Source organism: Sminthopsis crassicaudata, chromosome 6 (assembly GCF_048593235.1).
Source record: "Sminthopsis crassicaudata isolate SCR6 chromosome 6, ASM4859323v1, whole genome shotgun sequence".
NCBI lineage: Eukaryota > Metazoa > Chordata > Mammalia > Dasyuromorphia > Dasyuridae > Sminthopsis > Sminthopsis crassicaudata.
Window position 1 is genome coordinate 54772479 of NC_133622.1, and position 27148 is coordinate 54799626.

Below are 27148 nucleotides of genomic sequence, written 5' to 3' on the forward strand. Positions count from 1 at the left end.
GCTACCACACTGACAGTTAATTATTTAACTTGAAAAGGAATTAAGCCAAGGCTCAAGTGAAGGAAGAGTTAATGTGCAACTTTTTGTTTACAAATTATTGGGCATTGCATGAAGTCTCTGAGGCTGAGATGCAACAAAGTATGGAGTGATTCTCTGCTGTTTGGGCTAATTTTGACTTGACCAAGAAAGCAGAGGTTCTCTACCAGCCAGTACTATAATACCCATATGTAGAAAAATTGGTTATAGCAAATAGAGACATTTTGAATGCTCCAGATAAATACATTTACCTTGGCAGTATACTTTCATGTATGTATACGTAGATGATGAGGTGGTCACATGCATTACCAAAACAAGCTCAGTATTTACAAGACTCCAAAGGAAAGTATGAGAAAGAGGTAAGAGGCTGCCTATCAAAGTGACCTCATTTTTGTACACCTATGAAACCTGGATAGTATACCAGCACCATGCCAAGAAACTGAACTGCTTTCATTTGAACTGCCTTAAGAAAATTCTGAAGATCACCTGGTAAGATAAGGTACCAGACACTCAGATTTTTTTTTCAGCTAAACTGCCAATCATTCAAATTTTACTGCAGAGAGCGCAACTCTGATGGACTGGTCATGTTGTCTGAATACCAAATGTCTGATCACCTGAAAGACTATTTTATAGAGAATGCACATAAGGAAGGTGTTCAACATGTTGGTCAGAAGACATGGTACGAGGATACCCTTGAGATCTCTTTGAAGAATTCTGGAATTGATTGCATAATATGGGAAATACAAGCAAAGGGCTGTTCAGTATGGTGTGCTGAAGGTACTGTGCACTGTGAGCAAAGCAGAACTGCAGCAGCTCAAAAGAAAAATGAGATGCACAAATTTAGAGAAAACCCTATGCTGAATGTTCATATGGACTATTTGTGCCTGACCTATAATAGAGCTTTCTGAGCTCCTGTTGGCCTGATGAATCACATTTGGACATATTGTATCTTGAATCCAATGTAGTAATGTCATTTTGGTCCTCTTTGAGAATGAAGGACAATAACCAATGCACATACACATAGTCTTCACACATAAGACAAATATTTCATTTTAAGAACATACTGTTATTTATAAAGCGATTTCTTTTTGTGTTTTTCATTTTAATTTTGTGGAAGAATAATGCTTATTTATTTTATTTACTTCAGCAAAGTGAAACATATATTACCTCAATGAGATTAAAACTTATGAAGAAAAGAGATTTATAAGCACAAAGAATTTGTTGAAAAACAAATATAATGGAAAAAAGATATTTTAATTTATAGATTTTAAAATGTTAATTTTAAAATGTCAACTAGCACAAAATAAAGCATATGCTTCTTTTAACTTATATTAATACAAAAAATAATTAAATTGATTAAATCAATTGTTGCAGCAAAATCAATATGAGAAATCAAAGCTAGTTTATTTGGTACCTCAGTCTTCATCTTTCTTTTCATTCAGACTAGAAAAGATATGCTTTCCTTAATTGTTATTTCAAAAAAAAAAAAAAAGAGATTTTAAAGATTTATTGTGAATTGACTTGAAGTGAATATTTTCTATTTATGTATAAATAGATTGCTACTAATAAACTTGTTACATAGGGATAGATAATTCAAATCTTCAAAACTCTTTGATGATTGTGACCTTCCAGAATGAATGATCACTGAATTCCACTTAGAATTTTCTTTCTTTCTTTCTTTCTTTTTTTTTCTTTTTTTTTTTTTTTTGTTCTCAAATCTCTCTGAATAAGGTATAAAAGATTCCTCTGGGATGCAATCATAGAATTTTATTAGTTCTGATGTGATATATTTTGAAAACTTTCTTCAAAAGTTTATCTGTATGTAAAATTTCAAATATCTTAAATTTTTAATCTTTTTTAATGATAATTTTTAATGTGCTAAGGACTTCACTAAAAAGTCCAAGAAGTATAGTGGGAAGCATTTGAGTATAGTAAAATGAGATAACTTTGTCATCAGAAAGACCATCTGTCCATAAAGACAAACAAAATGGGGGATACGAGAACAGATCATACATCTAAAACAGAGCTTGGATCTAGTAGTAAGAAGATAGATGTTATCCAGACATGTGTTAGAGCTCTTTTCCTGCTAAAAACAGATCAATTAATGATTTATTTGCTTTAACGCAAAATTCATTCTTTAAAAGTATGATGAATCAACTATGGGAAATCCAAGATTAGAACCAATCCTTACTTACAAGAAGAAACTTATTCTTGGGATGGAAACAATGGGAACTGTGGGAGGAAGTTACCACTCCCATGTATAGTTTGTAATAGAGAACAGGAAAGTCATATTTTGACATATACACTAGAAGTTGGAAAGGCAGATTTCTAACAGATGAGAGGAAGGTTGGATAGGCAAGTTTCCATGGACTAAAAGTCAGCACAGGAGAAATAAAAAAGGCCCAAGAATAAATTTTGAAGCCAAAGTGAAACTATTTCAGTTACAAAGAAAAATGAAGCCAATGCTGTAGAACCACAGGAAACACATCAATTAATCAATTACTACATATACTGGGTCAGGTACTCATCTAACTTTTGGTGATGCAATAGAGAGCAAAAAACAGTCCCTGTCTTTAAAGAGTTTAATGAGGAAGAAAGGATATTTATGAATAGGTACATAACAGAAATACGCAGAGAGGATGAAAGATTATCATTATTATTATTAGAGAAGTAGATTGGAAAAAAACCGTGGGTACAAATTTAGCCCCATCCTTACAAACTGTATGACCCTGAATAAGTAATTCAAAATCTCTTGGCCTCATTTTCTTATCTCTTAAAGAAGGGGATTGACTAGTTGAAATTTAAATTCCTTTCTAAGCTGTCAATCTCTGAATCTATGAAGATATTAACAAATCAGGGAATCAGGAAAGGCCTCCTGCAGAGGGTTAACATTTGAGCTAATTTTTGAAGTAAGCCAGGGATTCTGAAAGCTTGAAGGTCAGTGAGAAGAACATTTTAGGCTGGGAAACAGCCGGTGGGAAAAAATGGAAATAGTGGATGGAGTATCCTGAGAGCAACAGCAAGTAGGCCAGAATGGCTCCACCACAGTGTTCATGGAAGGGAATAAAGTGTTAAAAAGATTGAAAATATAAAAAAGATCAGGCTGTGAAAGGTTTAAATGCCAAAGAAAGCAGTCTATAGCTGATCCAAGAAGGGAGAGCTATTGAAGCTAAACTTGTGGAAAACTTTTGCACTGAGAAGAGACTTGCAGTAGAGAAATCAGTCAGGAGGTTATATAATAGACATACAAGGTAAGGAAAGTCTAACCTAGAGATGTGATTCTCTGAATGGTGAGTGGATAAAGTAAGATAAGGAGGTAGAAACAAAAAAATTTGGCAACTGATTGGATTTGTGGGATAAGAGGAAGAATTGGAGATAACACCATGGGTGCAAATCTATAAGACTGGAAGGACAGCAGTGCCCTCCACACAAGAGTAAAGCTGAAAAAAGGTGAAGATTCATTGGGGGAAGATGTTTTAGAAATAATGAATTTGAGATGCTTATAAGATATCCACTTCAAAATGTTCAATAAGCAGTTAGAGATGGGGGACTGAAGTTTAAGAGAAAGAGTAAGCAGATGTGGGAACTATTTGCATAGATAATGATAACTGAAGCTCACAGGAACCTAGGAGATCCCCAAACAAGTTAGTATAGAGAGAAAAGTGAAAAGAGGCCAGGACAGAGCTTTAGGGGCATTCACATTAGCAGATATGATAAGGATGAAGATTTAGTAAACAAAACAAAATAAAAACTGAGAAGGAACAGTTAGCAGCACTACAAAGAAAGAGTAGAGATATGCAAAAAGAATGATCATGTCCAGGATGAAAAGATGAGTCAACTCCAGAGGTTAAGAAGGATAAATGTTTACTGCGGTTTGTATCCCAATGAGATCATAAAAAAGAGAAAGGGACCCCACATGTGCAAAAATGTTTGTAGTAGCCCTTTTTTAAATACAAACGAACTGGAAACTGAGTGGACGCCCATCAGTTGGGGAATGACTGAATAAGTTATGGTATATGAATGTTATGGAATTGTTCTATAAGAAATGAACAGCAGGATGATTTCAGAAAGGTCTGGAAAGACTGATCATGAACTGATGCTGAGCAAAACAGTACAACAAGATTATGCGATGATCAACTGTGATGGACTTGGCTATTTTCAACAATGAGGTGATTCAAGGAAATTCCAATAGATGTAGGATGAAAAGTCATCTGTATCCAGAGAGAGGAGTATGGAGACTGAATGTGGATCAAAGCACAGTATCCTCACCTCTTTTGTCATTGTTGTTGTTTGTTTGCTTGATTTTTTTTTCTTTCTAGTGTTTTTTCTCTTGTGATCTGATTTTTTGTATGCAGCCAACAATTAAGTGTTGTCCAAAAGTAGAATGGACTGCCTCAAGAAGTGGGTTTTCTCTCCTTGGAAGTCTTTAAGCAGAGGTTGACTACTACTTGTTCAGAATGTTGTAGTGAGGATTTCTTTCAGTTATGATTTAGGCTGGTAAGCCTCTTGAATTTTAAGTTGTATTACAAAGCTTTTAAATGGAAGAGATTGGATTGGAACCCAAGTTCACTGAATCCAAATATAACACTGTTTTTACTTCATTACAATGCAAAAATAGCTGGCTCTCAGTATTTTGATTACAAATTTCTTTTAGTCTCTTTTTTAGACTCTTTAGTCCTCCCTCAGACTCAGAAATCTCATTTCCATGTTCTTTTGTATATCTGTTTCTCTTCTTTTTCTTCTCTTTATTTCTCTGTTTCTGTCTCTTTTGTGCGTACACACACACACACACACACACACACACACACACACACACACACACACACACTCTCACATACTAACTCAAGCAAACTTCCTGCAAAATATGTATTAAGCTTTTACTGAAAATGAAATTATCTACTTGTTCTGCATGTAGTTGTTCTGACAAACACTTGCTAGGGCATTATACAATATTTAGTTATAATGTGTATATTTTTCTATTTTTATCTTAAATATTAATAAAATTACAAGTCTCTTACTTCTTTCCTGGTTCGCACAGCAGCCTCTTGCACAAGTTGAGAAATTGTCTCTTTCATTTTCTTAATATCTTCTTCTTTTTGTTTCTCTTCAAGCAATGCCTTCAGAAGACAATAACATTATTATAAAAAAGTGCTATTAATGGCAAAAATAGGATATGGGCAGAAATCTATTCAACAATTACTTACTGATAAAAACTAAAAATTGAGTTTTTAATTCTCAATTTCCACCTGGCTACAATAAACCCAGAACAGAGATCAACATCTCTTGTGATCCAGTGGACATTCACTCAAACTCTTCTATGCATGTATATCCATTGTTTTAAAGATAAGTAGAACTACAGGCACTTAATAAATACAAAGTGACTAACCATAACAGTCTTCTTTGATTCTCATTCCCCTTTATCTAAGGGAACTGAGGGAATAGGATAGCAAGTGATTAATTATGGGAACTGAGTAAAACTACAATGATTCCATCGTGTGATTCAATTCTGGATCTAACTCAGTTTCCTTTAGATTCAATTATGGTTCTAGTCCAAATTCTGTTTTGTGAGAAAACGTTATTCAATTGTGGGAATTGGGGGAAAAAACATGCAAGCTTAGAGTACCCCTAACTGCTCATTAGAGACCCTTAATCAAGAACTTAGATTATGTTGACCAGAAACCTAATCAGAACCAAAGACTGATGCAAGGAGCATTCTCAAAATGTATTTCAAGCAACCCATATGTCTTACCTGCAAACTTGTGCCCCACACTGATCAATCAGTTATTACTTCTATGTTCTTTTGACTGTTTACAGATATTTGGGAAGGAGTAGGGGAACACTTCCTTTGCTGGTTTGGGGGAATTTTATATGTTCACTCTCCCCTGCCTAATTTGGTAAATCTCAATCTTTCATCCAATTAGAATTCAGATAACCTAATGTTGTATTATTTTCTTTTAATTAATTGGCCCTATTTAATTGTTTTTAATAGATCAAAATCTCTTTCCTCTTGTATGCAGAGTCCAGTCCTAAGCTGAGGAAAGGGTCTAATCCTGACTGATTGGGCAACTAGCATGCAATGCTTAATAATAAAAATTTCTTTCTTCTATTGTATCTGGATAGATCATTTTATGTGCAAATTACTATAACAGTCTCCTATTTAGTTTTCTTGACTTTATTTTTCTTCCAATTTTTCTAGTTGCTGCCATTTTAATCATCCTCATACACATCACTTATAATGAGAAAGTCACTTTATCTCATTTTGTCTCAGCTATAAAAGGGCTGAACTAAATGACCTCTTACTTCCCTTTCAGTTCTGATCCCATGGTTCTATATCACTTTTCATTTCAAAGCAATTTATTGGATTTCTAAAGTAAGCACAATTTTTTTTTACTCTAGCACTCAGGCTCCTGTGTAATTTGGCTTCAATCAGATTATAGAGTTTTGACTGAGTACCCAACCATTCAGTAACTAAGGCTAGGTAGCTATTAAAGCAGAGAATCTCTTTCTCTAGTCCAAAAAATCTAAATAAATAAATGAATGATTGAATCTGAGAGAGGAAGATCCTCAGGTTTCTGGCCAAAGCAGAAATCATAGCTATTTACATTCAATCTGAGTCAATCAGGACCCAAACAATGATCAAATGGAGTTTGGCCTAGGATAGGATTGGTGGCCAATTAGAATCAAATTGGTTTTCTTTAAAACCTGGTCCTTAAGAGAGAAATCTAGCCAGTAAGCCCCAGGGTATTTTAGGAGGGTTCAAAAGAGGGAAAAGTCGGGCAGTTGATCTTGTACAGCCTTCCCTCACAAATCCAATTCACTTGCATGTCATGGCATCACCTCCCTGATGTCATGGTCCTCTTCTGGAGAAGACTTTTAAAAAACATATTTACAACTGCCTACACTGTGAATCCCCACTTACTATATTTCACATCTCCTCTAATCCAGCCAAATTAGCTTACTTAGTGCTCACCAAACTCATTCCAAGTGTCCCACCTGTTCCTGTTTTCATATCATTCCTTAGGCCTGAAATGTATTCTGTACCCCTTAGACATGTACATAAATGTATAGACACACAATTTCTTGTGCTGAAATTCTATCCACACACCAATACATTGTTGGTGGAGTTATAAACTGATCTAACCATTCTGGACAACAATTTAGAACTATACCTAAAGGGCAAAAAACAGTGCATATTTTTTCATCAAGCATTATCACTAGTAGGTCTGTATCCCAAAAAGACCAAAAAAGGGGGAGTAAGGGGAAAGACCTACTTGTACAAAAATATTTATATTTTAAATTTTTGTGAAGGCAAATAATTGGAGATTGAAAGGATGCTCATCAACTGGGGAATGGATGAACAAGTTATGGTATATGAATTTAATGGAATACTATTGTGCTATAAGAAATGAAGAGTTAGAGGATTTTAGAAATACTTGGAAAGATTTATCATGAACTAATGCAAAGTGAAGTTAAGCCAAAACAAGAAAACATGGTACAGAGTAATAGTAAGATTGTATGACAACAAGTGATACGATAATGTAAGACAATTTCAAACATTTCATGAAAAAAAAAGCTATTTACATCCAAAGAAACAATCAATTTAGTCTTAATACAAATCAAAACACACTGTTTTAATTTTCTTTTTTTTTCCACTTTTTTTTCCTTTTGATCAGTTTCTTCTTTTACAAGATGAGTAATATAGAAATGTTTTACATGATTACACATATATAACCTAATTCAAATTGTTTATCATCTTAGGGAGGGAGAAAGTGAAAGAGAGAAGGAGAAAATCTCAAACAAACTTTAAAAATGAATGTTAAAATTTATTTAGAAAAAAATACTATTAAACTATATTAATAGTATATTAAACCACTCACTCATCTTTCAAGGTCAATCTGTTCTATGAAGACTTCTTTGATTTTCAGTAAAATATGATCTGTCATCATCTGAATTTTCACCACAGCTGTTGATACTTCTAACAAGCACTTTTCACACTATATTCTATATTTAAATTGGATACCTATATCTTATCTCTCCTCCATAAACAGATAATTTAGTTTAATTATTTCCAACAGCTTTAATGTCAGTCTTTTTTTAAAGGACAAACTTTCTAAAAGGTGGATTTTCAAGAATATAATTCTTAATATAATCTCAAATAGAGACTAATAGTACTCTACACAGTGTTTTGTGCTTTAGGCATAGATAGCTTAAATAATTCCCATGTCTTCTTTTGCCATGACTAATTTATCTTTATATGAAATAACTACACTGATCTTTTTATCAATAAGATGAGAGAAAAATATATGATACTTAGAAACATAAACAAAAAGGAATTATTACTGCTATTCTTTTCACTGGACCAGACATTTAAAAACAACAACAACAACAAAAAAGTGTGTTAGCAATACTTGGATCAAACATAATTAAAGCTGTGCTGTAGAAAACTTATAAATAAAATCCTATTGTATATTTGTTAACATGTTGATTTTAACAGCTTTGCAAATTAGTAAATTAAACATATTATTCACTTATATTTGTCTTCTAGCTTTAAACTGATATATATTAACATATATGTTTTAGGCTTGATTCATCTAATTAACAAATTTTCATTTTTAATAGTCTAGCTAATAATAATTTGTTTAGCTCTATTAAGTATTTGATAAAGTAATACTCTGACATCAATTGTTTAAATAATGTCTTCTTAATACAATTCTCATTTGCAAAAAGGCATTTCTAATAAATTTCCTATTAAGTTTATAATTTTTTAGGAATACGAGAATTTTTGTTTTCATCTTAAGTTTTCTCTTTTCTCTCCCCCACTCACTGAAAATAATATATTATTGTATGACTCCACATGTATAATGGGTATAATGTTGCTTGTTTTCTCACTAAATACCATAACAATCCTCAGAACACAGCCTGAATTTTTTTTAAAAACTAAATTCCTGATACATTTTTCTTTTTATTTGAATCTTTGCCCTAAAAGTGGAAATATTAAAAGGAAAACTCCAGTTAACTGAGTGTTTGATTTAATGAGTTTTTCAATATCAAAATAAACAAACAAAAAAATTACATGTCAAAAGATACCTGCTTTCATTTTTAAATTCTGATTTTGTATTAGTGAACTTAATTTTCATCCCATCATTAAAAGTTAACATATTTTATTATTTTCAAGTGTGTGTGTGTGTGTGTGTGTGTGTGTGTTTTCTTACCTGATTTTTCTGAAGGTTGGCTTCTTCTAAGAGCTGCATGCTGTCCCTGGCTCTTAGAATTGCTTCATACTTCTCATTTTCTAAGCCAGCACATTTTACTTGAAGATCTTTGGTTTGTTTTTCCAGATTAGCTTTTTCTATTTTTAGTTGGTCAGCTTCTTGGATTGCTGCACATAACCTAAGAATTAATATTTAATTTTCATTAACTATATATTGAAATTATTTCATTACTTTTAGCTAATGAAGAATATTTATAATAATATCAGAGCAAAAATTTACTAGTAAATTAGTATGCACTGAGACCTTACCTATCTAGAATTCTTGGGAAATGAGTTGGTCAACTATGGAAGAGGTTAACAGAGATAGACTCTAGGTAGCCATAAGTTAATGAACTGGAATACTTTTACCCATTTTTATGGAAATCTTTATATGACACAGTATAGATTCCCTTACCTTCTTAAACAGAGTATACCGAACATAATTAAAATATTTCTTGTTGACTATATGAACTATCGGCATATGTTTATGCAGGAATGGTATCATATCATCACAAACAACCTCTTATGTCCTGTTAAACTATACTAGCTGGAAAAGCTTCATTGTGGCAAACAGATGTCTTCAGATACCCTCCTCCTTCTTAAGCTCCTTAAGTCACACACAATTTAGTTGGCACAATGGATAGAGTACTGTGCCAGGCACTGAGTTCAAATCCTGTTTTAGACACTTATTAGCTGTGTGAGTCTGGGCAAGTACCTTAACCTTATTTGTTTCAATTTCCTCATCTGTAAAATGAGCTGGAGAAGGAAATGGCAAATTATTCCCTATCTTTACTAAGAAAACCCCAAATGAAGTCACAGAGAGTTGAACTTAACTATTGAACAACAACAAAAAACACATACACTCATTACAGAAATAATGTAAGATTTAAGTAATTGGAAAAATATTATTTGCATATGAATGACCTGAGTCAATATACTAAAAATGACATCATCTAATTAATTTACTCATCAACTACATAGCGAGCAAATTACCAAAGGGTTACATTATAAAGATGGAAAAAAAAAATTCATTTGGAGGAACAATCTCAAGGGAAAGAATGAACAAAAGTGGGAAGGAAATTAGCAAACCAGACTTTAAACTATATAACAAAGCCAACAACAATAAAACCAATCTGATGCTAGTTTAAAAAAAATAGAGTTTGATTTGTAGAACAGGTTAAGTATGTAAAATGCAAAAGTAAATGAACCTTGTAGTTAAGTATTTTCTAGAAACAAGGACCCCATCTACCTGGTTAGGGACTAACAAAACACTTCTGGGAAACTAGAAAGCATATGACAGAAATTATATATACCAACACCATAATATTATGATATATCCATATAGTCTAATCATACATTTCAAGATAAACTCCATATGAATATATGGTTTGATATAAAAATTTATATTCTAAATAACCTAAAGGAACAAAGAAGAATTAACTTTCAGATCTAGAATTAGGGGAGGTATTCATGACCAAATAAAGAACAGAGAAAAGCACTGAAAATAAAAGACAATTTTGATGACATGAAATTTTAAAATTTTCATACAAAACCAGTACAACTAAAGTTAGAAATAAAACAATTTAACTGGGGAAAAATCCTTATAGCAAATTTCCTAAATATAGTCATAATTTAATAAACACATATATGCATACACTTCAATATTTGTTCAAGTTTACAAGAATAAGAGTCACCCTACCTGACTTGGTTGAGAGACTTTTTTTTTTTTAAATTAAATCCATCCTTTCTATCCATTTTCCTTTTTTCTTAGGAGTACCACTACCCTTGAATCTTTCCTCTTCCCTTGCTACCATTTCCAATAAATTGTCAATGTTTCTCAGTTCAACCTTCAATCACTTCTCTCTACCTACTTAGTCATTATGTTATACAAGACTTCAGCACTTCTAGCTTAAGCTATTTTTATAACTTCTTAATTGGTCTACTTGTTTGCAGGCTTTATACTTCTCCTATCCATCATATGAACAAACTCTATTTTGCAAAATTGCAATTGTGATAAAAAAAAAAACAAAGATGACTTTCCATATACAAAACAGAAAAGGAAAAAAAGGAATGAACATAAAAATCCTTACTTTATATTTTGTGTAGCTTTTTTCCTCTTATAACAAATTTAACATGTTATTTTCAAAGCTGCCCACTTTGTTTCCTACTGTTCTTCTGTTCTCATCTCTAGCATTTTAAAAAATGCTTCACTAGCATGTTATTTTCACTTTTGGGATTTTTTTTCCTTCTCATAGTTTTCCCTGTTTGTTTTGATTTTTCTTTCACAACATAACTAATTTGGAAATATTTTTAAATGATGGTACATATATAACCAATATCAGGTCTCTTTGTGTCTTGGGGAGGTGGAAGGAAAGAAAGGGAGAAAGAAAAAAATTGGAACTCAAAATATTAGAGAAATTAATGTTGAAAACTATCTTTACATGTAATTAGGAAAAATAAAATACTATTAAATGGGGAAAAATACTTCATTGACCTTTTTCTTTTTAATTTTTTTTTTTTTTAACATTATTGGTAGTCTCCTTTATTTCTCCAACCCCTCCAACTAAAAGAATGGGGAAAAAATCACTCTCTCAAATTCATATATTGGATGTATCCAAAAATGCATGCTTTATATTAGACCTTGAGTTCATCACCTTTACATAAGAAGGTAAGTAAATATTTTATAATTAATATTAAAGAATTGTGGTTAGTAAATGAACTGATCGGATGTCATTTCTTTTCTTAGATGTTTTTTCTTAAAATTATTATTATATAATTGCACTCTAGGTTCTGCTCATTTTATGTTTTTCATTATGGGCTTGGAGTCAGAAAGATATGAGTTTAAAACTAGCCTCAGATACTAAATTAACTAACATGATCCTGGACTAGTAACTTAACTTCCGTTTACCTTAAGTTTCTTCTACTGTAAAAGGGGAATAATAATAGCATCTATCTCACAAAAAGTACATAATAGGTCCCTTCCTCTTCTTTTATTTCTTTGAGGGAGAGGCCTCATGGTCATATCATTACCTCAAAAGTCACACAATCAAAAATCATACTTATGACTTGTGGTAGGATTTTAAAATGCTTTCTAGAATGCCATACCAATTCAAAATTCTACTAACAATATACTAGTGTGCTTTTTCTCCCCAAATCCCTCTACAAGAATTATCATACTTTTTTTTGGTTTGTCTCTTGAATTTATAAAATAATAGAAACTAAGAGTTAATTTACATTTCTATGATTATTAATGATTCAGATAATTTTTTTCTCTCCAATATGCTGTAGAAAGCTTGAATTTCTTTATTTGAGAATTGTTTGCTTGATCAGAGAATTTTTTTCAGAAAGGTTTAAATCAGTTCAATATATTTATATCTAGAGATATAGATATTATATAATAAACATATATATTATATCTAATAGAAATATAGAGATTATAATACACATTATATCAGAACTTTATTAGAGAAATTTGCTGAGATTTTTTCCAATAATCTATTTGCTTTATTTCTTTAAGATAATTTTGTAAGCTTAAAATCTCCTAATTTTATAAAACTAAATTTGTTCATTTTATCATCTGATTTTTTTTATCTCTTATTTGATCATGAACTTTTCATCCACATTATACTCAATACAACAGGAACTCTAAACATTTATTGAATTGATTTCAAGTATATAATAATTGGGCACAACAATGATCAAAAAACTGGGAATCATATTCAGTCAGAAAGTCATTTTTCCTATCCTGTCTACAGGAATTATAAAATCGATGGAATTTACTAACTTAACTCCTAACCTCTGGCAATCAAGGTACACATGTTTCCATATTCCCACTTGAAGAGAGCTTCTAAAGTATATAAATTACCTAGATTAGAATAAAATTATTCTTGCACAGGAGTCAAAAAATGAATTTTGTTTTTGTTTTGTAAAGATGTACACAAACATGTCTAGCATAATGTATGAATAAGGGCCTACAGGTTGTGTTCTTATCACTAATTACATAAAATGACAAGTCATTCTATATCCTTGGGTCATAATTTCCTCATTTACAATATTAGAGAATTAAAATAGATGAGTTTTAAGAGCTCATTCTATAATACATAGTTAAAAAGCAATTAAAAAAAAAAAACAAGTAATGATGTGGATTTACTGGGGAAAAAAAAAAGTAAAGACAAGTAAAACATATTTGTCACTTTTTAGACAAAAGGTGATCTTCAAGATGCAACTTTTTCAAGGTCAAAAATCAAAGAACTGATTCTAATAATGTTTAGTCATAACAATTAAAACCATGGATTAAATCATTTTTGGGGAAATTATATAGCATGTACAATGCCAATTCTATGTCCACTACTATGTTAAATATAGGGAGACATTACTTGATTATTAATTTTAACATCATTTCAGTGTTCACTTAAACAGTGTTGACAACTGAACTTTCCTTAAATCATTTTATCTTTCATGTAAGTATACCCACTGAGGAATTTTTTCTTAAAAGTTGTATCATGATTGAAATTTTTAAAAAGCTTTCAACAATGAAACAGTGCCATAAATTATATATTCCAGGAACAAGCAAAAAGTATTGATTGGAATAAAAAAAGTAATGAAATTCACTTACATGGATTTGACCATGAATTTCTGGCAGTTAGGCTAGAACCATAAATGAAAATATGCTCAGAGTTTTTCTCCTTCAGGTTAATTCAAAAGATTTTAGGAGAAAAAATAAATAAATAAATAGGCCAAATGTTCATGCTAATCTTTAGAATGAAAAAATATTACAGTAATATCAACATTTTTCAATTAAAAACTTCTTTCATAAAAAGAAGGATTTTCAATGTGCTGCAAATCAATAAATTTTCAATATGTGCATAGAAAAATTATCTTAATTAGCATTTGGTAGAATAGAAAACAGAAGCAAAAAAGAATCTGAGCAGCCTTCAAATCATCAATAGATGTAATTAAACCTTCTGACCCTGACAATGGAAAGCAGGAGACCCCATCTCCTCCCAAAACCATAAAGAGGCACCCTAGTGGCCCAGTGGGCGGAGTTTTGGACTCAAGACACTGATTGGCTCAGTGACCTTGGGCAGATCCTTTAACTTCAGTTTGCTTCCATCTCCTCTTTTGTAAAATGAGGAGGATAATTATACAGACCTCTGAGGATAGCCATGAGAATCAAATAAGAAGAAAAATTGTAAAGCACCCAGCACAATGCTTTTCAAAAAATAGGGTCAATGTAAATGTTAGCTATTATGTTAACCTCAGTCTGCCTTAATTCTTACATCTTTAAAATGGGATAATTGTATTATTTACCTCTCAATTTTACCTCTAGTTGTAAGAACAAAATAAGATAATATATATTTGTTAAAAGAGACTTGTAAATTCAAAGTGCTAAATAAATAAATATTAATTAATATTATCAGTAGACCATCTTTAGAATTTTATTTTAACACAGAATGTCTACCATACAAAAAATTTTTATCAGTTTTGCAGTGAGTCATGATCATTTCTCCTTCACATAATGTAAGATGGCATTGAAAATGTCCAAGTTCCTTAAGAGAACTGTCTTTTGTGTAGAAAAGAAAATCTTCTGTAACAAGAACAAACTTTTATGTCATGTAGTTTCATAAATACAGAGTTTCAAAGCACATGAAAACATCAATCTAGGTCTTCAAATGTGCAAATTTTAAATAACCATTCCTTTATAAAACTTCATGAAAAGTCCCTTTTTAAACTAACATGCAGCTCCTTCCATATTGGTCTCATAAAATTTCTACTCTTATTTTCTTTTCCTTTCTTTTTTAAATAGCAAAGTCAAAGGCAACCGCCCTTAACTAAATAAAATTAACTGATTATTACTGATAGGTTGAGAAGTCAAAACTCACTATTCTACATTTATTCAATTGTCTATTATTCCTTTCTATGATTATCTGATATTTTTTTCCTTCTTCCTTGAGTATAATGAATAGATATCAGGGAAGGACCTAAATTATAAGAAGAAATTTTAAAACAATTGAAAAAAAAGAAATTGACAAATGGGAAAAGTTTCAAAGAAGACAATAAAGGGTTGAATAAAAGGGATAAAGTAGAAGGCTTAGCTTTGATTAAGATGGATCATGACATCATCCAACAACTGTTTGGGCACTGGAAGAGAAAATGGTAAAGCTACAAATTTTGAAGCAGGAATAAAGTGAAACAGCACAATACATGGCTTTGATGCCTCAGTAAAGAAAAACAAGATGTCATCTAACAAAGTCTTTGATATCTCAGCAAAGTAAGACAAGAGGTCATCTAACAAAGTGTCTTTGGGGCCTTGAAGACCTGGAAGCAGCTTTGGAATAGCTGCTGTAAACAGTGTAATGCAATGTTAATCACATGAATGAAAGGATTCCCAAACAATATTTAGTGAAGATCCAATTGAGGCTTAAAAAAAACAAACAAACAAACAAACAAACAAAAAACCCTAGAATTTGTAATTTTCCATTACATTGCATGATTTTTTTCATCTTATTACATGGAATGTAATCTTTTATATAGAAACTCTTATCTGAAAAAAAATGTGATGACTAAATTTTGATCCTGATTCAAGAAGGAATTGCAATGGAGATACTAAGATACCAAGATAGATATTTAAGAATTTTTTTTTTTTTACTAGTTCATAAAATGTCCATCAATGTTAACTAGAGTAAAGTCAGCTATATCGGTGACAGGGAATTTTTTCTTCTTCCAAAAATTCTTACTTGAGATTTGGAGCACTTTTGCTGGATATAATTTTATATTTCTATACTTTCTTTGAAGGGGACAAAGGAAAGGAGAGAACAAAGAAGAGGAGGGAAAAGAAGAGAATTTGGACTGTGAAGTACAGATGAGAAAATATATCTCCTTCCTTTTGAAGAGGTGGGAACAATGGATGAAGAATATCAAATATATTTTCATATTCAGTTGGCATAGTTTAATTTTGCTGTCCTGTTCTCCCCTACCTCTTTTATAAGAATATGATTGATTGAGTAAGGAAGGGAAGAAATAGAACATTTATATATTAAGATAACAGAAAAGCAAAAGATTATCAATAAAATTTTTTTAAATAATGCATGTTAAGAGTAGAAACAGTGTTAAAAGTAATAAAGCTAGGTTGGAAGATACACAGCAAGTCACTTCATATTAGTTATATGTTTTAGAAGCTTACCTTGCTTCTAGCTGTTTTATGCTAGACTGTAACTGGTATAACAGCTTGTCTGATGCTTCCTCTTTTCCTTGGGCAGATTTCATATCTTGCACCTTTAAATCAAAGAAACTAGAATATTCATTTCAAAAGCCCCATAAAATTCAGTATTTCACTACATAGTGTAGATTCCATGTTTTAAATTTACTGTGATACTACTATGACAAATTGAAGGAATATAATCATCTTGGTATAATACTTCTCAAATTATATTTGTCATAACAAATTTGTATAACAAATACATGCCATGCTTATAAAAACAAACAAAAACCTACAAATTATCCACTGTAACAGACTTATGTGAATTCTTCAGGCTATTTCCATAAAACAAATTAAGGAAATTCAATAAACTACCTTGAATTTTAATGCTTGAATACTGACAAAAACATAAGGAAATGACCAATAAAAAATCATGCTAATTTTAAACTATATTAGCATTTTTCAACTAGCAAATAAAAAACAAATAACCCTAAAGTTGGGGTTAAATATACTTTCTGGGGCTTAACGAGGTAAAGGAATTATTTAAGGTAAAATTGCTGTGCCATTTTCAAAAGATGACAAGCTAAATAAAAACCTATTGTTAACATATTATTTTGCATAAAACAAATGTCATTTTATATAGATGCTATTTGTCATATATTTGCTACACTAATTCTAACATTGTATACAATTGTATATAAAATAGAGAAGTAAGGGTACCTTTTAGGAGCCAGGCTTGCCTAACAGGTAATCTCAACATCTCCCCCAATTTTATATTGGCTCTCCCATAAACAAGTTAGTATTATTAACACCTAATTAATTAAACTTAAAACTATTTAAAACTTGCTTAAACAACATGGTAAAACTAGCAGGATCTGGGGAAACACACAGTGTTAGTTAAGGTTATCTAGAAAGCTGATGGGGAGAAATTATCTTATAATAATGTGCTGTAAGAGGTTATATACCATGGGGAAATTATCCTATCTCATTGATTAGTTTACTTATTTCTTCAAATATCTCCAAATTTTTTATAAAATTTCACAATTTTTTCATTTCACAAATGTTTTTATTTTTAAAAACTGACACAGCTTCTAACTCTCTTCTTAATTTTTAGAGGTCTAATTGCAAATGAAAATTTCTTATGAACAAGAACACTGATGACATGTATACAAATTCTTAACTATCTTGGAAATATATGAATACCTTCTTTTCCATCTGTCCTTGAAGGTCTTCGACTAACTTAGTCATTTCTGTCACTTTCGAGGTAGCAATTCTGAGGTCTAATTTAGTTTGCCTTAGAAAGAGAAATATAATAATTAATACATGAAATGTTAAAGACAACTTAAATTTATTGAAATTGATGATCTATGAATTTGTTAACCTGTGAATTTTGCTAATGAAAAGTCTTATCATTACACTGGTGCAATGTAACTTAAAAAAAAAAAAAAAGTTGAAAGTCCCGAGACCTCAAATAGCTAAAGGAATAAATTAGTATAATATGAACCAAAAGGATTAACATTGAAACTGTATTTGAAAAGGAAATGTGCTATGTTATTTGTAATTGTTCAATTGTGTTTGATTTTTCATGATCCTAAGTTTTCTTAGAAAAAACACTGGTTTGCCATTTCCTTCTCTAGTTCATTTTGCAGATGAGAAAACTGAGGTAAACAGGGTAAAATGACTAGGTCATGCTGCTAATAAGTGTCTGAGGCCACATTTGAATTTAGAAAATTAAGTCTTCCAGGCTCCAGGCCTAGCATTCTCTTCACTGTGCCACCTATATTACTTTTCTTTCTTGAAGTTTATTTTTTCCTTTTATCTTGATTTATTTTCCCCCACATGACTAAAATGGAAATATATTTAAAATGACTGCACATGTTTAACCTATATCAGATTGCTTGCTATCTTGGGGAAGTGGGAAGTAAGGGAGAAAAGGAGAAAAAAAAATTGGAACTCAAAATCTTACAAAAATGAATGTTGATAAGGGTCTTATATCTCAAAGAAAGAAAAGGAACCCATATGTGCAAAAATGCTTGTGGCAGCCCTTTTCGTAGTGGCTAGAAACTGGAAATTGAATGTATGCCCATTAATTGGAGAATGGCTGAGTAAATTGTGGTATATGAATTTTATTGAATAATATTCTGACCAGCAGGATGAATACAGAGAGGCTTGTAGAGACTTATATGAACTGATGCTAAGTGAAATGAGCAGATACAGATCATCATACACTTCAACAACAATACTATATGATGATCAGTTCTGATGGAAGTATCTCCAACAATGAGAGGATCCAAATTAGTTCCAATTGATCAGTAATGAACAGAACCAGCTACACCCAGCAAAAGAACACTGGGAAATGAGTGTGGACTAGGACATAGCATTTGCACTCTTTCTGTTGTTATTTGCTTGCATTTTTGTTTTTCTTCCCAGGTTATTTTTACCTTCTTTCTAAATCCAATTTTTCTTGTGCAATAAGATAACTGTATAAATATGTATTCATATATTGTATTTAACATGTTTAACATGTATGGGACTGCCTGCCATCTAGGGGAGGGGGTGGAGGGAAGGAGGGGAAAAGTTAGAACAGAAGTTTTTGCAAGGGTCATTGTTGAAAAATTACCTATGCATGTTTTGTCAATAGAAAGCTATGATTTTAAAAAAAGAGTCAAAAAAAGGATGTCGCAAATAACTTTACATGTAATTGGAAAAAATACAAGTGAAATTTTAAATTGTTTTTTTCCAAATATAAAAAGGCTATTATTCATTTTGTAATGAGATTAACATTTTGCAATGAGATTTCCCTCTAACATATGATCTGACATATATAGCTTTTAAATTTAAATCCAATTTTGAGAACAAATCCAAGTAAAACATTATGAAATATAAAATTTAAAAATTTAAGAATTATTGTTTTACAAATATTTATACACATGTGATTATATATTCATTGGAAATTAAATATATATGTACATACATATTTATGCATGTTTTATGAACATATAATATGACCAGAAAAGGAGAATTCTAATTTTAAGTTAATAACTCTGAGACCATATCTACTATGTTTCAATATTATGACAGTATGTTTAATTCTAGGCACCTTTTAGGAAGGATACTTTTCCAAACTAAACAAATTCTAATTCCTTCAAAATTCATATTGAATGGTCTTAAAGTCATCTCACTGACCTGTTTTTCCTCCTCTAGAAATTTAACTACTGTTACTGTCCTTCCTAAAATGAGGCACCTACAAATGAAGATAATTCTCCAAATGTGATCTGACAAGGACAATATATAAAAAAGCCACTTTTGTCCAGGATACTACTTCTCTTGCAGAAAGCTAAGATTGCTTCAGGATGAGACAGAATGGTGGAGCTGGTGGTGCTATGTTATGTTTCTGACCCACAGTAGATCACAGCTACTAAAATCATTAAACTTAATTCAAAGAAACTTAGGTTTTTTCATGACGGGTCCAGCTTGCACTCATATGGTTTTACTAGATTCAGAGGAACTGGATTTAGTCCCAGCTTTGCCATTTACTACTTGTATGATCACAATTAAATCATTTAATCATCTTGGGCCTGCCTAACTACTCATCAGAAAAATGAGGGCACTGAATAGGTAACATCTAATAACTTTTCCAATTCTAAAAATTATATCTTATAATCTTAAAAAAACAGCAGCAGCAGCAATAACAATAACAACAATGAAATGGAAAAAAAAACACCACCAAAAAACAATAACCCAACATTTTGAGTATTTCAAGTTTGTAGTTTCTATTGTTTTGGGAAGGATACAAAGAGTTTTATCTTAATTTTTGGATTTAAAAGGCGGCTTTCATTATTTCAACTGTACTGTTATTATTTGGAAATACATATTTAAATACCATTCCATTACAAGTTTAATGAGTATTTGCATTTTTTTAAAATATGCAAAGATAACAAAGTACAAAAAGATTAATAACAATACCTCATTGTTATACAAAACTTAATGTTAAAAATCACTTTCTTCAGAACTATTGATAAGGTAAAGCAAGGTAGTATTTTCAGATAAATAAACTGATGAAAAAGGAAATTAAATGACCTACTATAACATCAAAATACTGAAGAATATGGTATTATAAAGCATGTCTTTTAAAGTCTATATAGTTTTTTTCTTAGAACATATGCTGAACAAGAAAAAATGAAAATCCTGTAATTCTGAAAACACATTTATATAAAGAAATAGAATTCTGAATTCTAAAAATTTTATAAAGTAGTAGCAGAATCTAGTTCATTATTTTTTTTACAACTTTTAGATCAGGTATTTCTTATGAAATAATATTAGTCTTCATAGCATCCTATATCTTTTGAACAGATTTCCCTTGTGATTATTTTACATTTTCATCTATAAATACTTTGATGGATGTTTGGTGTTGATTAAAGAAATACCTGATCTAAATGTTGTAAAAAAAAACAATGACATTGTATCAAAGATAATAACAACAGAAATATAAAATATAAAAATTCATGGAAGCAGTTGAGGTAAAAGAGACAAATTTACCCATAATTCTTTGTAACAATCTTTTATGTTAGTGTTTCTCAAACTTGACAAAGAAAAGAAAAAATAATAAAGGACACTATTCTTATTCACTTCTCCAGTTTCGATTACAATGACAACGATTAGTAGCAAATCTAAATCTCCTAAATTCACCTTTCTGAACCTACATTTTCCAACATTACATAACTTCTCTGATTTCATGGTTTTTTTTTTTTTCTTCCCAGTTTCAATCCTATAGTTCATCATTGCAATATTACACTGTTGCTCCCTTGTCTTTTTGCTGTTCATGCTGTGTTAAAAACCATTTCTGGATCACTTCCACCATCTATTTGCTTTGCTCCTATTTAAATACTACAGAACAGTGTTAGAGAAATCATATAACTTTGTTGACTGAGTTTATTAAGAATTTATCTAATTTCAACTGGGTTGTTACTACTAAGTAATTCTTTTAATTCTCCTTAACTGGTTCTTTATTATACTCCCCAGAATAGCTATATACAATTTTCTTTTCTTAAGCCTCCCACATCATCCCTGTCTCTCACTTTCAACAAAGGAAGTTACTTCATTTTTAACTCAGAAAATAAAGGATCAGGTGCTGGAAAGGCTTTCCTCTCCCTTAGTTTACATCTCTATCCTCCAGGCTTCAAGTAGAGAGGAATATCTTTCTGAGTCCCCTCATTTGTAGGATGTTACTGGTACCCTTAGTGGTACTGAAATCATCCTTGAGACTTAACTCATGGGGATAAAGTCTTCAGACATTGCATCATTTCCTAGTCAACTGAATATAAAAATATAAGAAATTTAGTTCATCTCTATTGCTTGATTAAAGGATCATCACAGACAACAAAGATGCACTAGCACTATTTAATTAACTCAGTGTCCTTGTTGAATATTCTTCCTCTGTTCAGGAAAACTTCTTTTGCTAATTGGAATCCCAATATCAAACCTTAACAATAAAGGCACAGACCTGAGTCAATCTCTTCACAAGACCAAACCATCATAATAACTGAGAAAGGGGAAATCACCAAAAAAAATTCTCTGGTAAGGTAGAGAGTGTCCATAGAGTAATTTTCCTTCTTCCCACCATCCAAAACTTTAAACCTTCCCAATTTACTAATTTATTCTCTCCTGCCTCCAAACATGCCTAAGTCTTCTCTATCTAAGAAAAAAATTCTCTATCTCTACTCTCTTTTATGATCAAATCCCAATGGAGACAATGTAATATGATAGAAAAACAACTGACAAGATCTTAGTCAGTGGACCTATGTTCAAAGCCCATCTTCGATAAAAATCTGAAGAAATCATTTTACTTTCTCGATGCCTCACTTTTTCTTTCCCTATATATCCAATGAATTGTAAAAGTTGTTCTGCATCCACAATCAACACTTCTTATGCTTACACTTTTTTTTTTTCTGATATGGCCAACTAATACCTTAGTACAGGTCCATCACCTCTTGCCTAGATTATTAGTTTTTAAATTTAATTTTAAAAACTTAATTTTATTTTCAGATCTACATTCTCTCTTTCTAATCCTTCTCCTTAATTTACTAAGCAAGAAAAACAAAATCTGTGCTACAAATATGTATAGTTAAATAAAACAAACTCCTGAACTGGTTAGCTACAAAATTTTTTTAAAAGAGTTTTAATATATACTCGAGAACTTAAGATCACCATATATATATACATATATGTATATATGTGTATACATATAATATAATATAGGATATAATAAAGTAGTAGAGTAGGACTGTTTCTATTAGACAGTGGGTAGGATGTTTTATCTTGAGTTCTCTAGAATTGAGATTGGAGTTTCTAAAACTTTCAAAGTTGTCTGTCTTTGCAATACTGATGATGTTATGTAAATTTTCCCCTAGTTCTGCTCACTTCACCCTACAACATTTCATATAAGACTTTTCATGTTTTCCTGAAACTATATCTTTTGTAATTTCTTACAACACATACTATATATATATATACTATATATATGCATATGTATGTATGTATTAATGAGGTGTGTGTATACACACTATAATTTGTCCAGAAATTCTCTACTAGTTTCCAAATCCTTGACATTAAAAAAATAACTGTTTGTTACAAATATTTTTGTACATAAAAGCTCTTTTCCTCTTTCCTTGGTCTCTGTGGTGTATAGACTCAATAGTGGTACTCAAGGTAAGAGGGGAAATATAGTTTAGTAGATTTTTAAAGTATAGTTTTAAGTTACTTTCCAGAATGGCTAGTTTACAGCTCTATCAACAGGCCATTAATGCACCTATTTTCATATCACAGACTTCTTAGTGTCTGCCATTTTCCTTTTTTGACAATTTAGCCAATCTGAGGGTGTGAATTGGAAACTCACAACTGTTTTCATTCAACTTTCTCTAATTATTAGTGACTTAAAGCATTTTATATGGCTATTTATAATCTCAACTTCTGGTTTTGAAAAATGCCCATGCATATCCTTTGAAAATTGGAGAATTTTCACCTACAGCAACAACCCCCTCTTAGTCTCTTCCTTCTCTAGTCCATCCTCCACAGTGCTGCCAAAGTGATTTTTCTAAAACACAAATCTAACTATATCACTTCTCAAATCTGACAATATACATATGGCACTATCATCAATGACAATCTTATTCACTTCCCCAGTTTCGATTACCATGACAAAGATTAATAGCAAATCTAAACCTCCTAAATTTGCCTTTTTGAACCTACATTTTCCAACATCTACATAACTTCTCTAATTTCATGTTTTGTTCCTTCCCAGTTTCAATCCTATAACTCATCATTGCAATATTTGGCTTATAATTCTACCCTGTCAAAATCTTTCTGGATTCTACCCTCTTGCCCAACATATTATTCTTCCCAGGTTCATATCATTTGTAAATCTGATAAGGCAACTATGCTTTCAATCAAGTTAATGGAAAAGAAAAATTTAAAAACATAAGATGAAATGTGGAGTCATGGGGCAGGTACTCTACTAAAGATCTCCTTCCAAACTGACATCATCATTAATGATTAGAATTTGAGTTGTCATTCCACCAGTTCAAAATCCACTTAACTATACTATCTTTTAGCCCAATTCTTCATCTTAGCCATAAGAACAATATGAGACACTTTGTCAAATACTTTGATGAAATCTATTAAAAATTTAAATAATTTAAACTAATATATAATAATAGAATATATATTAAATTAAACTGATATAATATATAAACTGATATATCAGATATAACTAATATATAAACGGATATAATATAAATATGTTATAAACTGATATAACAGTTTGATAGTAATATCTATCAAGCATGATCTATTTTTTGTGGGGGAAGCTGCATTGGTGTTTTTAATCTCTACATTTTTTTAAATGTTCATAAATCCATTCCTATTACACATCCTAAAATTGTTTTGAAATAAAGCCAATCTAGATATTAAAAAATATATATATATATATAACTCTAAAATATAATTATTAAGAAATACCTATTTCTTAACCTACATATTTAGAGTTGGCTAACTTCCTTAATTTCCTTGTTCTGAACATTTACCCTTCTTCTGTCCTAAAGATCTTCATTCATTTTTTAAGATAATGATGTTCTTCCCTCCCTCTCTTCCCCTCTCCCCCCCTCCCTCCATTTCTCTCTCTCTCTCTTTCTGTCTCCCTGTCTGTCTCAGCACTCTTTTACACTTAAAAATTATTGAAGAACTTATATGTGCCTTACATATAGATCATCATTTATTATATTTAAAATTAAAATTAAAAGATGTTAGTATTATTATGAAAATAATTTTGATCTTGAAGACCCTATAAAATAGTCTCAAAAGACCTTAAGGGACTACTGCTTCATATTTTGAGAACTGTTTTCTCTAAAATATTAGAAAGATATCTGACAAAATAATGATAATGCATGAGCAATTGAATTCCCAAAATATTTTAGAATGTTATCTAGTTCTAGTCATTTCAACAATTAATAAAAATTAAATTTAAAGAAGATCCACTTATTCTTCCTCTTGTTTCAAACTTTGACATTTTGTTTCTGAGGGTTTCCTATTATTATTGGGTCAACTTTTTACATAACAGTTTTAATTCATATTATCCCCTATATCTTTCTTTGTACCATCTTAATTCTGTTCTCCCTAAAACTAGGATACCTGCCAATGTGTTAATTCAAAATAAGAACCAGAATATCAGTTCTCTTTGTCATTTTTTCCTACTTTTTGAATTAACTTAATCTTAGGAAAGGCCAAAATTATCAACTGCTCTACTTTTGGCAGGTATAATACTTTCAGATGTCCATATTAACCATTAATAAATCTTTGCTTTTTATGCATTTATCTTGGAATAAATACTCATAATCTGAATACAAAACAAAAACCCTAAACTGTAAACTTTGGCAGTTTGACTTAAACTTTGACAATAAACTTTGTTGATTGACTCAAATTCTTCAATGTAAATTAGGCTCAATAAACAAATTTGAGTAACTATATATTTAAGGCACTGTTCTAGGAACTAGTAATAAAAAACCCCCAAAATGTTACCTTTGAGGAGAATTATATTTCACTGGAGTAATACATCATATGTACTTAATACATGGAAATTTGAGTGGGTAAAAAATTCTTTGTGCATGAGGTAACAGTTAAATTGAATTTAGAATAAAGATAAAAGCATGCAAGTTATTGAGGAAAATGTTAAATTTTGTGAAGGGCTAGTTAAGTCATCTTGGTACAAAGATGATTATTTTGACATTTATTTTTTGAGGATTGAATAGAGCAGGGAGGGGTAGCAAGGTGTTGTAGTGAAGTAGTCTTGAAGTTAGGAAGAGCAGAGTTCAAGTCTGGCCTTAAACCTTAATATTTTCTGAATGTGTGGAGAGAGAGAAAGAGAGAGAGAGAGAGAGAGAGAGAGAGAGAGAGAGAGAGAGAGAGAGAGAGAGAGAGAGAGAGAGAGAGAGAGAGAGAGAGAAGATTTAAGCAGACAAGAAGAAGCAAAATATGATCATTCAGATGACGGACAATAAGACTATTGAAATAGGGTAATAGAATGTTAGTAGAAAGAAAGATGGATGCTAGAGATCTGTGGAGATAGAAATTACAAGAGAAGTGCTGGATACAAACGATGAAGACCAGAGAAGACTAAAAAAATAAAACCCTGGGTGCCTAAAAAAAAACTTTCACCTCTAAAAGAACAGTGGTTTCCTCAACACTAACAGAGAGATTTAGAAAGTCATTGTTTTAAGAGGATGGATAATGGTTTGGGGCCATGTTGGAAAAGTAACAAACTAAGAGCATTTTAAGTTACTGTAATCTTTTACTGCTGCCTTTATCTAAATACTTTTGAAGAATTTTGTTTCTTATTACTAGCAGGTTTTTTTTTTAAATTCATTTTTCCAAATTATCCCCTCCCTCCCTCCCCTCCCTCCCCCCGATGGCACGTAATCCCATACATTTTACATTTTACATGTGTTACAATATAACCTAGATACAATATATGTGTGTAAATACCATTTTCTTGTTGCACATTAATTATTAGCTTCCGAAGGTATAAGTAACCTGGGTAGCTAGACAGTAGTGCTAACAATTTACATTCGCTTCCCAGTGTTCCTTCTCTGGGTATAGTTATTTCTGTCCATCATTGATCAACTGGAAGTGAGTTGGATCTTCTTTATGTTGAAGATATCCACTTCCATCAGAATACATCCTCATACAGTATTGTTGTTGAAGTGTACAGTGATCTTCTGGTTCTGCTCATTTCACTCAGCAACAGTTGATGTAAGTCTCTCCAAGCCTCTCTGTATTCCTCCTGCTGGTCATTTCTTACAGAGCAATAATATTCCATAACCTTCATATACCACAATTTTCCCAACCATTCTCCAACTGATGGACATCCATTCAACTTCCAGTTTCTAGCTACAACAAAAAGAGCTGCCACAAACATTTTGGCACATACAGGTCCCTTTCCACTCTTTAGTATTTCTTTGGGATATAATCCCAATAACAGCAATACTAGCAGGTTTTAAAAAAACAGTGTGATAAACATAATGGAAAATAAAAAGTGACTTCTAGGATATTTATGAAATCAAAGAATCTAACACATGCTAAGGGCTTAATAAATGCTTTCTAACTGACTGGCC

The 27148-nt window shown here is 31.3% G+C and overlaps 1 protein-coding gene across 6 annotated transcripts in view; it reads right to left on the reverse strand.

Moving 5' to 3' along the window:
- The window catches only part of SCLT1 (sodium channel and clathrin linker 1), a 183161-nt gene that overhangs the window by 95911 nt on the left and 60102 nt on the right, over positions 1–27148 (reverse strand). For all 6 annotated transcript variants that reach the window (XR_012483292.1, XM_074274165.1, XM_074274166.1 and 3 more), the window contains exons 10-13: positions 17688–17778; positions 16470–16561; positions 9249–9426; positions 5055–5153 (exon numbers count right to left, since the gene is read on the reverse strand). Coding sequence is in view for 5 of the 6 variants with exons in the window: in XM_074274165.1 (XP_074130266.1) it covers positions 5055–5153; positions 9249–9426; positions 16470–16561; positions 17688–17778 (460 nt within the window). In the remaining variant the exon portion in view is untranslated. The remainder of the gene's footprint in view (positions 1–5054; positions 5154–9248; positions 9427–16469; positions 16562–17687; positions 17779–27148) is intronic.